Source organism: Diadema antillarum, unplaced genomic scaffold (genome assembly GCF_040938485.1).
Source record: "Diadema antillarum isolate AM-2024a unplaced genomic scaffold, OU_Dant_1.0 seq00000312_RagTag, whole genome shotgun sequence".
In the NCBI taxonomy this organism is placed as follows: domain Eukaryota; kingdom Metazoa; phylum Echinodermata; class Echinoidea; order Diadematoida; family Diadematidae; genus Diadema; species Diadema antillarum.
In genome coordinates, this window is record NW_027271332.1 from 607,501 (window position 1) to 625,601 (window position 18,101).

At 36.6% G+C, this 18,101-nt stretch overlaps 1 protein-coding gene across 2 annotated transcripts in view; it reads right to left on the minus strand.

Annotated features, from left to right (window-relative positions):
• LOC139730445 (testin-like) overlaps nt 1-18,031 on the minus strand; it is an 87,838-nt gene extending 69,807 nt beyond the window's left edge. The window contains exon 1 of one of the 2 annotated variants that reach the window (XM_071641289.1): nt 17,844-18,031. In XM_071641289.1, coding sequence (XP_071497390.1) covers nt 17,844-17,864 — 21 coding nt within the window. In that variant the 5' untranslated portion in view covers nt 17,865-18,031. Of the gene's footprint in view, nt 1-2,835; nt 3,641-17,843 lie in introns of those variants that run through there. The other variant, XM_071641288.1, reaches the window with a different exon arrangement.
• Between the last annotated feature and the right edge of the window lie 70 nt (nt 18,032-18,101).

The window sequence follows — 18,101 nt, forward strand, 5'->3', positions numbered from 1 at the left end:
ATTATGTTATCTTCAGAAATAAATGTTGTTAGGTGGCGTCGGTGGACATTTACCGTTAATTTCGATATACATGGATGAGTTCGGTCACCATACACTGCTCATAATATTAAAGGATAATCCCGGGTTGGTTAAAAGTTTGTCTGTATACGAAAGAGAGAATAAAATCTTGTAAGCACAACACTCAGATTTTGATTAAAATTGGATACAAATCAGGGAAGTTGTGAAATTGTGAAATTTTGCAAACTTTTGCAAAAGTTTTCAAACAGTTGATACAATATGGAACTGGTGAGCTGAGATGACATCACCAAACAATCTATCATTCATTTTTATTTGCATATTCATATTGACTGTTCAAGAAGTATACGATTTTGTGCAATTATAAAAATTTCACAATTTCATAACTTCCTTAATCTCTGTCGGATTTTGATCAAAATGTTACTATTGCACTAAGTTTGTAGAATTTCACTCCTTTTTGTTATAGACTATTATATGTAAAAACTTTTAACTGGTCCGAAATTCCCCTTTAACGAATTTGAAGTTTGAAACTACAGAAGTGACACCGGATTTCACTCTGGTTCTTCACTCATCATGACAATAATCAGATAGCACTGTATAATAGACATCTTGAGATTTCAGTTATCGCACAAAACAAAACTCACTCATAACGCACACAGACATAAAGAGACGCGTATATACCGATGGCAGCGCTGAGTCGAACGAAAATCTCGCGTGTGCTTATAGATAAATCTTTCGATTACCACATGAAACACGAGGATGCTCTAAATATCATTATTCCTTTCAATGATTAATTTCCACATGATTGTATCAAAGTGTCTCGTTATGATGAGTCCATGATGGGGAGCACTCTCTTTCCATTTCAAATTATTCAAATTATTATTCTTAAATATAATTATGTCCAATTCATGATTGTAAAGATTCAAGATGCATTGTCGACTATGCCTTTTAAGAGTCATTGTCACATACTATAAACGTGTGGTAGTGATTCTTCATAAGAGAAAAATCTTGAGTTTTACCAGAGGCAAATGATGGTCCAAAAATGAGCGAAAGAAAAAACCCCAAAAGAATAACCATTGGGGAAAAATACAACTTCATTATTAATGGATTTGCATACAATAAAACAAAAGAAGTTTATACGAAGACACTTAAAAGCACTAATTTCTATGTGAACAAACTGCGGCAAAATAATAATGTCAAATACAAAGTCAAGAAGGTATACATCTCTTCAAAGTCCCTGTAAATAAGTAAAAACATTGTCAGTTGTATAGTCCGGTCTCTCCTATCTCCCGTTTGAACCTCATGTACTTGTAAGGTCATAATAGAATCATGTTGTTTACGATGATCTATGGAGCTATAACACATCATTTTTCATTCCTCCATTATGCATGCAGTGGCTCGAAAATCTATACACAGTTTCTGCATCTGATTCGACGCCATGCACTGCGTACTCGCGTATGCCCTCTTGTAATATCTTGACCTTAAAACACGACTATAAGTTGTCGGCGCAATAATGTACTCAAACAGGTGTACATCCTTCTTTACCCGTGTGTTTGGGAACAACATTTCACATACAAAAGGGGGGGGGGGGTGGAGAGGGCGCCAAGACAGATACGGACATCGAAATTGCATGGTAGAGACGGAACACAATCATACCAACAACAAAAAAAGAAGAAGAAAAAGATGAGGGAGAGCAAATGTCATGAATCAATTAGATATAAACTGTAGGTAGTAATATACTGCACCCAACTGCATGGATGGTTAATGAGAGAGTTATTCACGTATGTGACTTCATTAGTACCGATGAGGCCGTTGATAGGGTGCTGGTGTATTATCCCGTCAAATATAAAGAACTGTTCTCTCTATCTCCCGCGGGTTTTTTTCCTTAGTATCATTTCCTTTTAGGATAACTTACAATTACGCAAGTAATGTCATACCATGAGAGTGTGATGTACACTTTGTCAAACATTCTATGATTAAAAATGATAGGGACACGGTCGGTTGAGCTGGTTTGACCTGAAGTATACCATTAATCGTGTTCATCAGTTCATTTCATTTCCAACAAATAGCTGAACTAATAAATCTATAGGCAAACTGCCTTAAAGAAGAAAAGAAAGAACAAAAAAAATGCCCACACAAACACAAGGCAGCTCTATCTTGTAAAAAAAAAAAAAGCGTGGAAGGAATAACAGGAAAGACACTGAAGATGACAGGGGAAAGACGGAAAGGAAGAGGAGGGTCAAAACCAACGCACGCCAGATACAAGATACATGGGCTCACGGTCATTGACATATATATATAGCTATAGGCCTATATACATGTATATATGAAATACTTACAATTATAATTGTTTAGATGAAATGATGAGAATTCGTATTAAAATGGGTTTCTCATTGAAAAAAAATAGATCATACAAATAAATAGTAAGAGACAAAATAAACAAATTTAATTTGGCTGACATACAAACGAAAATGACAGCCGGTAAATGCATGCGCTTTTTGCTTGCTATAAAAGAACAGAACTTCGGAAGAAAAGGAAAAAAAACCCTTTGCAGACGCGCTAAAGACCTTTCAATTTCAGAGGTAGGTCCTAATTCTTCACCGTTAATCCACGATATGACGTGAATTTGAAATCATTGCAAGCAGGGCAGTGGCCGAAGCCAAATCAGTAGGTGCTACTTAATTTGCCGATAACCAAGTTGAATCTCTGTCACACTTATTGCTTACAGGGAAACACATGAGTGTTTTCCACTATAATTTCAAAGAAATAGTGTGACATTTCAATCAGAAATGTCATTTTCAGACAGGTAGTGCTACTTACGTTTCGACTCTCGTGCGCTATTTCCGCTTCCGTCTTAAATGGCCTCAGCGACATCTTTTTATGTTTATTTTAAAATTCCGAGGATTTCCTGTCGGCTATATCTTTGACGAAAGCAACACCAAACAGACATACAGGAGTTAATTTCTCGTCGATGCAATTAAAACGTTGCTTGAAATGTTTATCTCAATCTATAAGTGACCCATCGTATGCGATTCCCGACGAGCATATAGGGCGGTGTAAACATCACACTCCCATCACATAGTCGTAAGCTAGCTTGTCCCTTGCCTGCTGCCTGTTCGCACGAGGGTAAAGTAATGCTGTGTCTACATAGAGCAGAGGAATCTCAGCCGAAAAGGTTCCGTGATATGCATACACTCAACCTCAAAACAGGTGGTGCGTAAAAAGCTCCCCGCGAGCAGAAAATTTCATAGTAGAAAGAGGCCCCTCTCCTTCCTTTTTCTCCCTATCTTTTATCTTTTTCCTTCGTCTTAATCGTCTGCAGTGACTTATTTCCTCGTATGACGAAGGCAGTGTATAATCGTCGACGGATAGACTGTCTTCATTCAGTTCACAAAATCTGTGCTCGCGTGAAAGTCACAGAATGCGGGAGTTTCATTTCGATCTGCTCCTCCTCCTCCTACTGCTGCTGCCGTATACGTACTCTCGAGCCTACAGAGTTCGTCTAAACGAGTCACATAAAGCCCTGAGGGAGTTATGCAAATGAAGTATACGCACCTCCTGGATATAAGTATTCAGGAACAAGCGAAATGTCTCATTAATCACGAGTGAGTGATACTGTGCACCCCCTGACTTTACTCCGCTTGCATTGACAGAGAGTTGCTATTTTTTCAGCACTGAACTGGCCTGTAGGCGTGGAGTTGTTTTGTGCAGTGTCTAAAAGTCAAGAGACTCCTCTCTGAGCTGAATGAGCGAACCTCTAACACGCCCGATCGTGACAAAAGCCAAAAGGGAAAGGAAAAAAAAAAAAATGAAAGGACCTTGGAGACCTTCCATACTTTAAAGAGTACATGTTGAACCATTGTGACGTCACATTGAAGCGCATAATCATCGTGATACTAGAATACAACCTTGCAAACCTGTGATACATCAGAAAGGAATTCGTGTACATTTTGCACTTCGGAATAGGAAAAAAAATTATATGCAAGTGAACATGATATTTGGGTCAATAGTGGCAAACCACGCTTCGCCCACGCACCGTCTCGTTCGAGATGAAAATTTTGGTCAAACAAGTTTCCTCGCTTACATTCCTGAAGTCAGTGATTTCCTAGAAGAGGCAAAGATTCGCATAGAAACAGAAAGAGCAATGCCAACCCTTGTATACGTACTCGTACATCATGACGGAAACAAAACATGATAAAAAATGAATAAATAAGACGTTTAAAGTGTAAGTTCTTATCTTCTTCGATATCAGTAACTCATTAAGGGATACCGATTCTGTTTTGCCTGTGGAATAAAATCCGAGCATGCGGGCGAAGGTATTGAATGGCTATCAATAGCATCATCTATGTTGATTAATGTTCAGAAGGCGAATAAAGAGATCAATAGGTATATTGACATTATTGTGTAGTTGCGGTCAGTACATAATGCTGGTTGTAACCCCCCTTGCAGCGCTAACGTTGCGTGCCAGTTTCAATGCAGGCTTCACTCCTCTAAATAATAATTTCCCAAAGAGGAGTGTGATAAAAATATAAAAAGATATATATGGAATTTCTGCAGCACATCACCGCCGAGAGTATGGGTTTATCATACGCAAAGATGTCGACGAAGACAAGTGTTTAGCAAATTTCGGATGAAATATAATACATTATACATTGCCTTCTTCATCAATGTAAGAAAAAAAAATAAGAAGTGATATTTCATGCAAGTACAAGTGAAGTAGGCCCACTAAAATAATCTTCGACGTATAGTTAATGATGGCTGACATCATGATAATTTCCATAAATCCGGCCATTCCGAGTACCCGTTGTCCGCAAATCAAGAAAACACTCTGTCCGATCTGCGATGCTGACATTAATTTCCAACATGGCCTGTTATTTGGTCAAATTGCCTACGGTTGCTTTCCCCCAAAGTATATATTCGTCGAGAGTAACTTTCCCTTTGAGCCCAATGGCAGACCATTTGTCCCTATATATACATTATATATATATTTTTTTTTTAAATTTTTTAAACATAATTACAGGCCAAGAAATAAAAATAAGATGGACAGTAATTTTCAATCAATGTGTTTCCTTGCCTTAAAAGGATTCAGGTTTCCAACTTTTTGCGAGATAATGAGAAACGTCTAAAGAAATGTGAAAGAGCATAATTCTTAGAGGAATTCAAAGTTTATTATCTGAAAATTGGTTTTCAAATGGCCTAGATGTGCAAAACAAAGCGATTCCAATAAAAGGTTGGACCTACCTTTTATCAGGATCACTTTGTTTTACTTTGTTTTTTGATATCTCAGCAATTTATAAACCGACTTTCGTCAAATAAACTTTGAATTTCTCTTAGAATAAGCACTGTTATTATGCTCTTTAATACATCATAGGTGATTTGTATTATCTCGCAAAAAGTTAAAAGCTGAATCCCCATCTTAACCCAAACTATACAATCCTTTTAGTGTAAGATGTCGCCATGAAACTCTAAGCACTATTATTACGTCCACTTGAACATGGAGTGGATTTGAAACTTTGGAGTGAAAAATCTTGTGTCACATTAATGGATTTTGCCTTCACAACCCTGAGAGAATGTGTATATAGGCCTAATATGGTTGCAGAACCACTAATCCGGGATAACGCGGAAAACAATGCATGGGTGCAACCACAGAGGATTGATGTCGCCTGTGCCTTCCGTCTGTTAACATGGATGTGCATGCCAACAGTATTTCCTGGTGATTATGCAACAATAACAACGAAAACAGTCTTAATAACGCATTTTTTAGAACATCTATAATAGTTCCCGCATGCATGGGAATCTGTGTGATCATGTTGTTTCTGTACACTTCCAACATAAATATGGCAATGACGTGGCGGACAGCTGCTTCAACCTATCGATAATCTGGTTAAAGAACCACTGACTATTCCGACAAGATGAGAAACCGAGGCTTTGGGGGACAAAGGACAAATCTATTGTCTATGAAGATGTCATGTATACAATGTATATACGATTTGATGCGATAATTTGCTTTCGCATAATATGCTAGACAAAGACAAAGCATTCACACCTGTATTCAAATCACGTATGGCAGATTGTACATGATGACGTTCTAATCAGTCTTACACAACAACAACAACAAATGATAATATAAACAATCAAATCACCATGTACCAGAGGTGCAGGAAATCATTTGTCTTGTAATTTCGATTCAATTTACATTTCGCTTTCAGTTTTTCTTGTCCATTTGGAAATTCATTTCAAGTCTCACATATAAACACATAAGCACATAAAACATAAAATAATTTATAGCACATGTATGAAAATACAATTCTGACATACAACATAATGTTTTAAAAAATCCAATAAAACCTGTCACACTTCATTGAAAATCTAATTTGAATAACGCAGTAGTATACTTAGAACACACTTAACTTGATTAATTCAACAAAACGTGATTGTGGAATGATATATGAAATATATTTTCAAATTGTGCATAAAACCAGAACATGAGCGCGGGTGCCATATCACCAAAAGCCACAAAATGGCTAGATTTTTTTTTTTTTTTTTTTTTTAACAGTACACTTTCATATCGAACTTAAAAGTTAAAGGCAGGTCGTTGGAGACATCATATCAGGGGACTATAAGTTTACACCTCCACACCAGTTTGCGAGAAATTGGTTAAGACATGACTGTGTCAGATGTGTGTATGATAGACTGCATGAAATAATATAACATGATGACTGCCTTTAACTCGGTACAAAGAGGCAGATTTTTGCTTTTTCTTTCAGAATATCTTTTATCCTGCATCAATGTCAATGTGGTATAGGCAAATGTTCTCCCCCTCATTTTATTCAATGTATTTTGTGGAGGACCGTACTCTATAAGTGAAGTTCTGCATAATCAATTTTTGTTGGACATGTCCTATACTGCTTTCTTCTACGATTATACACCATATACTATACTTTGCTATAATTATATCTCTCATCAGCAACAAACAACGGTCTCTGATAAAAGCTCTTTTAGTAATTTCTATATAAATTATATTTTGTACCTCATATTCTATTTTCTTTTTTACTGCACCTGGAGAAAATTATACAGTAATAAAACAAACCCAACGAGACGAAACCAAAGTAATTTTGAAATGACAAAATTGCAAACATGAAAAAGGGCATATCCCATATAGGTGGATCAATAATCAATAATTTACCGCCTAATGTTCAGTCAATCATTGAGTATTATCCAATGTAGGATACTCATTTTAGATCGTTGCTGGAAAGCCATAATCTTTATGCTTTCATTTTTGTCCTCGTTGCTATTATCCATGTGAAAGTAACTGCGTAATTGACGTAGAGGGGGTAAACTTGTATTCCTTCGGTGACAAATTGAATGCCACTGCAGAGTTTGCAGAGTTTTTGATGGACGAGTTCAGGTTGAGGTGTATGAAAGTGGAGAAGGAAAAAAAAATCATGATTTTTGTAATCTCATTACGAAATGATGGATTACAATATTGTATCACTATCAATATCATCAAAAAGTGCAGTTTTAGTTTTGGTCACCAATAGCGCTTTAGTTTTTCTCTGTTCGTAGCTACAAGTTGTTTTCCAAAGACCTACCTTGGCATCAAGATTTTAACCTTGTAACGCTTCGTTCATGGAAAGCAAATCAAAACACGCTGTTAATGGATTATCATGAAGGACAATTTACTAACTATGATAAGTGTACTTTATCAAATTCTTTCTCCCCTAATCGTCCTTAATGTGAATATAATTGTGCTGTGGTAAGTTATGTTATACAGTTTCTTATAATGTAATTTATATAGTGATGCTATCATGCACCTATATTCATGTTTATCTGTCTATATCCCGTTATATTCGAGCAGTATTCATACGTTTAGTTGAGGAAGCTGGGGCACCTTGTAGAATAATGAAATAATATTCAAAGCTATAATATATTGTTTTCATGTTGCAATGCGGCACAAATGACCATCTATACATAAACTTGCCATCAGCCATTAATTTGCTGATGAAGATTTAAATGCTGGTCATTCTACTTCATTTCTGAGTTGAATTAGGTTACATATTCTTTATGTATATTCATCTTTTATTCGCTGAGTCATTACATTCCTATGCTTAAAGGTATTGTTTACCCTTGGGAGCAGTGACTTAATAAACGTTCGAGGTATCACACGTGATGCACATGTGTGTAGGTCAGTTGTATATCACAAAACATCCTACCATAAAAATTTCGCAATAAAGCCTAAGATATAAGGAGATATCACTATTTTTCTCACTAAACCATAACAGTAGACGGTTTCCAGAAGCAATTTTATCATAACTATTGTCCACATTTTGCATATTTAACAATACTTAACATTGATTATAATACTGATTAACATTTTTACATTAGTTATTTCTATCGCTCATGGCCTAATCCACATTTTAGAACTATTTTGAAGCACTAAAGCTGGGTTTTTGTTTTATCTGCAAAAGTTGAATAATGCCTTTAACATTTACTGCAATCCTGCGGGATACAATCAATGAAGATAATGACAACGATTAACATTATTGTGTAATAAATCACCGACCAGTTTGTCGGTCACAATAGATCAACACCAATACATTTTTATTTCGATTATTTGATAATCATATATCATGATCATGAAATCGATATGGCTGTTTTCAACTTAGTCAAAATGTGGTAAAAGCTCCATGCAGAAAAGGAAAATGTAACTGAGGCTCATTGTTCACTGCTTTAATGTCACTGCGATATGGAAAAGTCCTTTGAAAATGACTCTATAAGAGGAAAACATTTCAGCTTCACGGAAGTGTGTTCCGGATGATATCAGTTGTACTATGAGGTGGAACTTATCCGTTACTTTTTCCCAGAAGAAAGGGGCGTATATCCGTTTGACAAACTTCCATGAAAAAAATGATTCATACTTGGATAACATATCAGCTGAATAATGGAGACTGAATGATAGAGATACGATATTTGCCATATTTTTAGCGAAGTGTCAATATGAAATTTGCATTAGCAGACAAAAAAAAAAAGTACTTCTTATACGATATTCAAGTAACGTGCGTAACTGCGAGAGAGATGAGTTCAGTCCTCTAATTGCTGATAGTAAAATGGAGTTCTATATTAAATCTTATTAATGTACTATGGACACTCGCCTCAGCAAATCATAATTTCTTCTTTCTCAAATAAGTGCCCATAGTTATTGAAAAATAAAGAAAAGTCGTTCCAGTCGGAGGCCACACTAATTATTACAGAAGTTGTTTTGTTTGTTTTTTTCCCCCACAAAAATCTTTATTCATCTTATTTATTTTCTTCCCAAACCCGGGAAATATTCTGATTTCGGCCGACATAATTTTTCACAGTTTCCATGATCCTTTCCTATTTTGACATACTCTCCCCCCCCCCCCCTGCCTATGATGCTGTGGTAACTCTAGATTCTTTCCAGCACACAGGAACTTCATCAACTCCATGCAGAAAAATAAATCACACCTGGACATGAGGCATTTGCAGTACAAATCCATACTTACAAGGCGCGAACATGGAGAGATTCCTCTTTAGTAAAGACGCATATGGCAAGAATTGAATTAAGCTCTCTTAGAATTCAACCTCTTCTTAGGTTCTGTGCAGTACTCATTTTCCTTTTTGCCTTATCGCGTTTTCCCCAACAGCTTTGATACGCTCAACTATTCTGTTTTAAGATTTCCTCCGTGATATCTGTAAATTATCCAAGATCAACTGTCTGTTCTCCTGTACAGCCAATACAATTTATCGTGGAAGGAATCTAAACCCATATAATAATCAAACACTACCAGTATTTCAAGAAGGCTCACTTAATATTTCGAAATTATGTCAGCAAATCATCTGGCAGTCCTTCTTTTATTTTTTTTTTTGCACTTATTTCATATAAAACGCCTCCAAGTTCAATACATTTCGAATTCTTTTATATTATCACGAACAAAAATCTAATGAATCTTTTGATAGCCACACCATCTTGATAAGAGATTTATTCAAGCTTTTGATCGTCACACTGCGGTTGATAAGATAAAGAATATGATATAAATGATGATGATGATGATGATTATGATGACAACAATAATAATGATAATGATATGGACATTTTATATAGCGCTTAAGACGAAAGCGTTTCTAAGCGCTTTACATTATCACGTTTGAAGTTGTTTTAATGCATCTGTATACGGTTCCAGAGCAGTATAAACGAAAATCAATTGCACAAATCCTTGGAGTTAAAGTGTAAAAGACCGTTTCGGTATATTGTATTAAAATTCTATACATGCTTTGTTTTAAAAAAAAGATGCCCTCAACAACCACAAAGCCTGCTGGAGGCTTGCCCTACCCAGCAACAACTAAGTGAATTCCTGCCTGGGGAACTTAATGGGAGGGAACAGGTGAATGAAATAGTTCGTTACTTAGGCTTTATGGAAAAAAAAATCGATGAATTGCAATGCATTACAGAAACGGTCTATTCCACATAAAGGTAAGGTCGGTTCTTGTAAACTCCGACCAGGGCCCCATTTCATAAAAGATGTTAGGATAACAACTCTTCCTAATGGAATGGCAACTTCCAATAGCAACAGCCAATCAAAAAGCTGGATTCTTGTCGTTACCATGACAACTGCCATCCCAGCAAGAGTTGCTATCATATCAACTTTTTATGAAATGGGGCCCAGGTCCATGCACCGACCAACAACATAATCGCAGATTAATCGCAGATTTCATAAAAATAGGACTGGTTTCATAAACAAAGTATGAGTAACCAATCACTTAAGTAACTTATGATGCCATCATCTCACAGATCCCCCATCAATCTGTATCTAAATTTTCACTTATTTTTTGTCTTTTTTTTTTGGTTTAAACATGAAGCCATGTCGAATAAGTTACAGTATACGATATTCTTCGCATCAATGTACTCTGGATAATCCAGCAACGATGCTTTCATGGGGTAAGTAGTGACGTCGCTTATTCATCAACCAAAAAAATATGATTCTTTTTCCATTTTCTTGTGTGTGTGTGTGTGTGTGTGTGTCCGTGTGTGTGTGTATGTGTGTGATCAAATTGATCAAGATATTATTCTTCGTATATAGGGTATGCTCTGCAAAAAAAAAAAAAAAAAGGTATGTTAAAAAAATAGAAGGTGATTCAACAGCGCGAGTCATAGGCGCCGGAAGTGGGGGGGGGGGGGGGGGGGGGGGGGGGGGGGGGCCAGGGGGGGGGGGCCGCCCCCCAATCCAAAAAGTGGGGGGGGGGGGGGCAAAACGCATTTTGCCCCCCCAAAAAAGCCCCCCCCCAAAAAAAAAAAAAAAAAATAATAATAATAATAATAATGATAATAAAAATAAATAAATAAACAAAGAAAATAAAATAAATATGTATATATATGAATAAAAGGGAAAAAATATGGCTACAAACGGCAGCTTTTGGACTGTAAAATGTCAAAATTTTCAAGCTCGCTCGCTTCGCTCGCTCGCATCTAGCAGTTAGGCCCGATGCGCCTCCCCCTTAATTTCTAAAGCGAAAAACATAGCTACGACAGCAGTTGTTGGACTCTAGAATGTCAAAATTTTCAAGCTCGCTCGCTTCGCTCGCTCGCATTGAATCGTTATGCCATTCTCCTAATGTTGCTGACAGTAATTGCCAGTAGTTGCGCCCGATGCCCCCACCCCTTCATTTCCAAAGCGAAAGATAAATATAGCTACAAACTGGAGTTTTGGGACTGTGAAATGTCAAAATTTTCAAGCTCGCTCGCATTGAATCGTTATGCCACTCTCCTAATGTTGCTGCCAGTAATTGCCAGCAGTTGCGTCCAATGCCCCCCCCCCTTAATTTCCAAAGCGAAAGATATAGCTACAAATGGGAGTTTTTCGACTGTAAAATGTCAAAATTCTCAAGCTCGCTCGCTTTGCTCGCTCGCATTGAATCGTTATGCCATTCTCCTAATGTTGCTGTCAGTAATTGCCAGCAGTTGCGTCCGATGCCCCTCCCCTTAATTTTCAAAGCGAAAGATATAGCTACAAACGAGAGTTTTTGGACTGTAAAATGTCAAAATTCTCAAGCTCGCTCGCTTTGCTCGCTCGCATTGAATCGTTATGCCATTCTCCTAATGTTGCTGCCAATAATTGCCAGCAGTTGCGCCCGATGCGCCCCCATTTATTTCAAAGCGAAATATGTAGCTACAATTAAAACTCCAGTTTTGGAACTGTAGAATATCAAAATTTTCAAGCTCGCTCGCTTCGCTCGCTCGCATTTTATTGTTATGCCATTCACCTTATGTTGCTGACAGTATATAATTTGTCGATCGCTTCACACCGCCATTCCATAATCCATGTAAGGAAAACTTACAATGTTCCTCAATGACTGCGTTGTTGAATGTATCACATTCCGTAATGTATTGTAGTCCCATTATTGCTCACGCACACATGCACAAGCATACAGACCGTCAAAATTACTTTATGGTTCCCCCATGTTTCGACCCACCGTACGCCCTTTACATATATATATATATATATATATATATATATATATACATATATATATGTATATGTATACATATATATATAAATAATAGATGTGTGTGCGTGTGTGTGTGTGTGTGTGTGTGTATGTGTATATTGTGTAACATATGCATGGTCTAATCTTGAGCCCCCTCCAATGTTTGTCCCCCCCCCCCCCCAATCCAACTGCTTCCGGCGCGCCTGGCGCGAGTGTGTTGGTAATGAGGCAGATATGGATTGGCTTGATTAGGTTGATCAAGATACAGCTTTTTCTGAGAGTCATGAAGAATTTTATGACATTTTTCTTATACATGGTATGATTTGCATGTATAATTATATACATATCATATATTGTGCTGTATGTTGAAAAAATGATTTAGCAGCACAAGAGAGAATACAGCAGCTTACTTTTGTTCATATTAATTTCATTGTTAAAATGGACCTGATATCGAATGAATTTAAATAAAGAATATCATAAAACAAAAAAGTGTGTGTGTGTTTGTGTATAACCAGAGGGATTGTACTATACTCAGTGAGTTGATGACATCATCGCGTCGTGTGATTTACGTGTGTGCTTACGACCAATATCGCCATTTGGTGGAAACATGCAGTGATATTTTAAAATCCCACAACTTTCTATTTTTATGTCCCATAATAACACTCGTCGCTGATTCTTTTTGCCCAGTATTACCGTTTTTGTTAGAGTTAGCTTGATCATGTTGCACAAACATAGAGATGACGCATATCAATAGCGGGTTACGTATAAAATGCATAATCTGTCTGGAGCAATGTTTTGATAATAACTATGCGTATGACTACGAGGTCATGTACTTTTATGTTTCGGTCGTTCGCCAACTTTAAGTTATTCTTTAGAACATTAAAATCAAAGTGATAATCACAACTAGGACATGGAGTCTGTACTTCATCGTCTAAATATTCCCAGGCTCCATGATATGTCACTGATATCACAGACATGCATAAATTATTTATGTATACAGGTAGATAGATCGGTATACACAACTGATCACTTTCGCTCATTGTTCCACAATTCAATTTACGTAAACTCAGATATCCACACATATATCCACACAGTCTACTAGTATTCTATTTAGCCCAGAAATCAACCAGACAACACGGACCCGACAAAATTCATGATATGTATCTCAATATATACCCAATCATGCCATAAAATGGGATAGTCAACTCAAGCGGTGTTATCGAATGTAATTATCGACGACATGTATACATGTATATACAAATGTATATAGTTATGTTTAAGTTTTGGTCTCTCCTCAACTGTATGTTATACTGATTTCAAGGCCTACTTCTCCTTATCAAAATTATGAAAAGGTGACAATTGTAAACTACCACAGCCACACACGTGCTGTGACTCAACACCATTGACATGCACATTTGAAACGTATATTTTCCACTGTCACATACGTCCTCACATAAATCAAATAGTACAGAGTTGTTATTCAGTCCACACTGAACAATCCAACTCTGACCTGTACTTGCAAACATTTTTATTTTTATCATAATTTGTATATTTGTAGTATAGTTCAAAATAATATCTTGTTTATTTTGCTTCTGACATTGGACTCCATCCAAGCCAAGCTCTGATTTATATACTGGAAGGCATCTGGTTGCCCCCATGTTGGTGAGATTGCTGACCAGCATAGGTTGAGTAGGACTAGATATCACAGAGCTGTTATAGGAAGGTTATTAGAGACTCTGAATTGTTAAGAATGGAAAGTATGGGTGCTGCATTATGTGATAATAGGTATAGAGATTTATGGAAAGAGGTTAAAAAATTAAAGGGAAAAACTAATTTATGTGCTAATATAGTTGATGGTTTAAGTGGTGAGGAGGGTATTGCAGAGGCTTTTAGTGTAAAGTATAATGGCCTTTATAATTCAGTACCATATGAGTCTCATGAGATTAAGGAAATTTGTGAGGAAATTGATAAAAAATGAATGGTTGAGGGGTTAGAGAAAATGATAACTGTTAATTATGTTAGAGAGAGTATATCAAAATTGAAAAGTGGTACAAGTGGGGGCGATGAGGGTATGTATTCTGATCATGTCATAAATGGAACAAACTCTCTGATTGTTTGGTTGACATGTTTATTTAATTGTATGGTAGTTCATGGAGTCTGCCCTACCAGCATGTCATGGGGCACCATGGTTCCTATACCGAAGGATAAAAGAAAGTCTTTGGCTTGTTCAGATAATCATAGAGCCATTACTCTCAGCAGTATTATTGGAAAGGTATTTGATTGGGTGATTTTATTTTTGGAAAAAGATCATTTGAGTACCTCTGATATGCAATTTGGATTTAAAGAGCACTCATCAACAACTCAGTGCACGTTTGCTATGTCTGAGGTTATGTCTTATTATAATTACAACAGACGTGATTCATTCATTCATTCATTCATTCATTTATTTTTCATTTCCAACAAAAACATGTAAATATATTACAAAAATTGAATACAGTGCATAAATTTCATCATACAAAGTAAAGGATAAATTTACAGAAAACTTGTAGGTATAGGAAAATGTTGGAAATGGGGAGGAATGCTAAAAAGCTGAGCTTGTAGGCTGCATTCCCCCCACACGTAATACAAGAAATTATATGATCGATAGACTGATAAGCATTGAAAATGGATGAAACAAAGAAACTAAGACAAAAAGACCTATAACCTAACTTGTCCGAAACAAAAACCCTGAACAAATCCCTACACTACACTAAGTCGCTGTCATGCCGGAAAAGAGAGGAGAGAAACAAAATAGTGTGTGTGTGTGTGTGTGTGTGTGTGTGTGAGTGTGTGTGTGTGTGTATGAGAGAGAGGGGGGAGAAAGCAGCTTAATGCGTGGTGTGAAGATAAGAGACAAAAAAAAAAATAGAAGGACACGAGAGGTAGTGGATGGATGGAGCCGCTTAGCTGTAATTCCAATAGAATATAAGGTTGGATTTTACACTTCTTTGCAACCAATAAAGAATCAACAATTCTTATAACTGTTCAAAATATTTTTCTTCAGATTACTCTTAAAGGAACTTAAACTTGGAGATGTCCTCAAACTGTTAGAAAGGTTGTTCCAATATTTAGGTCCAGCAAATGATGTATATGTTATGTTATAAGATGCATCTAAGGCATTTGATAGGGTGAATTATTCAGTACTTTTTAGAAAGTTGTTGCAAAGGGATATATCTCCAGCAATTTTGAGGGTGTTGGTGACTTTATATATTAATCAAATGTTATATGTAAGATGGGGTACAAAATGTTCAGATAGAATTTCTGTGCAGAATGGAGTAAAACAGGGTGGGGTATTATCTCCTGTATTGTTTTTGGTATATGTTGATGATTTGTTTTTAAGACTTCAGGAGAGTGGAATTGGATGTACAATGGGTGACAGTTATGCAGGCTGTCTGGGTTATGCAGATGATTTGTCATTATTAGCTCCAACAAAAAGGGGTTTACAAAAGTTGATAGATATATGTGAAAATTATGCTCAAGAACATAATATATTATCTAATGGTAAGAAGAGTCAGTTTCTGATTTTTAAGGGAAGAGGCAACCCACCCATAGATTGCCAAGTTATAGTTAATGGTACTTTTGTCTCAAATATTCAAAGGGCTACTCATTTGGGACATTGTTTGAGTACTGTTGATCAGGAAAGTTGTGTACATGAAGCCATTGCTCAGTTTTGGAGAAGTTTTAACATTTTCAGATCGGATTTTGGACATATTTACTCATCTTTACAGTGTCAGCTTTTTAAGCAATACTGCTGTAGCTTTTATGGTTCACCTATTTGGTCTGTTTTGAGTAAGGGATTTAGTGATATTTGTATTGCATGGAGAAAGGCTCTGAGAAAGATATGGAAGATAAGTAATAGAACTCATTGCGATCTTGTGGCTGAATTATCTAATAGTGTTCCCCTTGAGCAAAAGCTCGTACAGATTTTCATGAGATTTCATAGCAAAGCACTTCACTTTGGTTCCAATTTGCTGAAATCTACCATTTAATAGGGTTGCATGCCTAAATCCGAATTCTATTTTTTTTAGCAATGTGAAGGAGGCTGAGTGCCTTAACGTTGGGTATAACAATACTAGCTTAAATATAGACAGTGAGTTACAGTGTAAAGCCCAGTCAGTGAGGGATTTAGTAGACATTAGGGATGGGGTCAAACATTGTGATCTTTTTAATCGAACCGAATTATGTGAAATTATTGATTCTTTGATGTGTTTGACTTGAAATGTGATTTTTAAATCTGTCAACATGTTTTTGTCATGTTTATTTATTGTATATGTGGTTTCTATGTTATTTGATTGCCTTTAATTAAGCGAAAAAAAAATATATATATGATATACATCTCCTGTATTGATTTCTTCCTCTTGTTTATGATTATAGTATTCAATATCACTCGTTTCAAAATCTTTGTGTTTATAAGCAACAGGGTTGACCGTGGTCACTGATAATACGGAATAACTGACACTTCTTATGTGATTTTTATTTAATATGCCGAACCTCGCATACTTGTATCTAGGTTTTTTTTTAATTATTGAAATCATTCTTATGACTGAACATTAACCCCCAACCATGCCAACAAAATGAATAGAGTGAAAATAGTCAGTGAGGTTGCGGAAATTTGGACAAGCCGTTCGAAATTGTATTTTTACAATTTTGGTTAAATCAACGTGATGTCATAGCTGGATGGGAAATGGATAGTACACCAACATTAAGAAATTAGACAAGAAAATTCCACGAATTTCATGTTATCATGTTACGAAAAGTACATATTCCCTAATTGACATAACATGTACCTCTTCCCTAATGTTTCTTCAACGAGGTAAAGCAAGTGCTAATTTATTAGGTAGGAAGGGAAATTTTGGTTCTATTTATATTCATTTTCTTTATATCATTTCATTACAATGACATCTCGAAGTGTTAAGCCTTCCTGTTTAGTGATGGCGGCACATGGATTAAACCAAAAACTCTTAAAGTTTGTGATTATTTTGACGGACTGCCCGAGTTCCTTCAAATTTTCTTGATGTGTTCTGGCATTCAATGATGAGCCCATGTAAAATATTCAGGGAAAAGCCCCCCTTTAACCAGAGGAGTGCAGTAGGCCTTTGGTCAGTGACTCATGAGACATGGCTTGAACCAGGCTTGCAGCGTGATCGAGTTCCATTTAAAACACACGAGTAATAATCATTATAATATACAACATATAGAACGTATTGTGCGCCTTGTTCACGATATAAACATTATCAGTTGGACCATGTTGCGAATGTAGCTCAATGTTCGGACAAATCACGTACCTTTTTCTCCATTGATGTCATAACGTACCAAGAAATGACCTGCAGGGGTTGTTGTCACTCTCTTGAGAGCTCCTAGGAGTACATCAGCTGCTTCTTCAAAGCTCTTGTTGTCAGCCTTGCTTGTGTCTTGCAGATTAACAATCACTCATATCAGATAGTGAGAGAACGTCTCGTATGGCGCGTCCCTCGTGCGTGGCAAGCGAAAACCATACTGGTTGACTAGCGTCACACCCTCGCGCTTAGTTCAAGCTGTGCTAG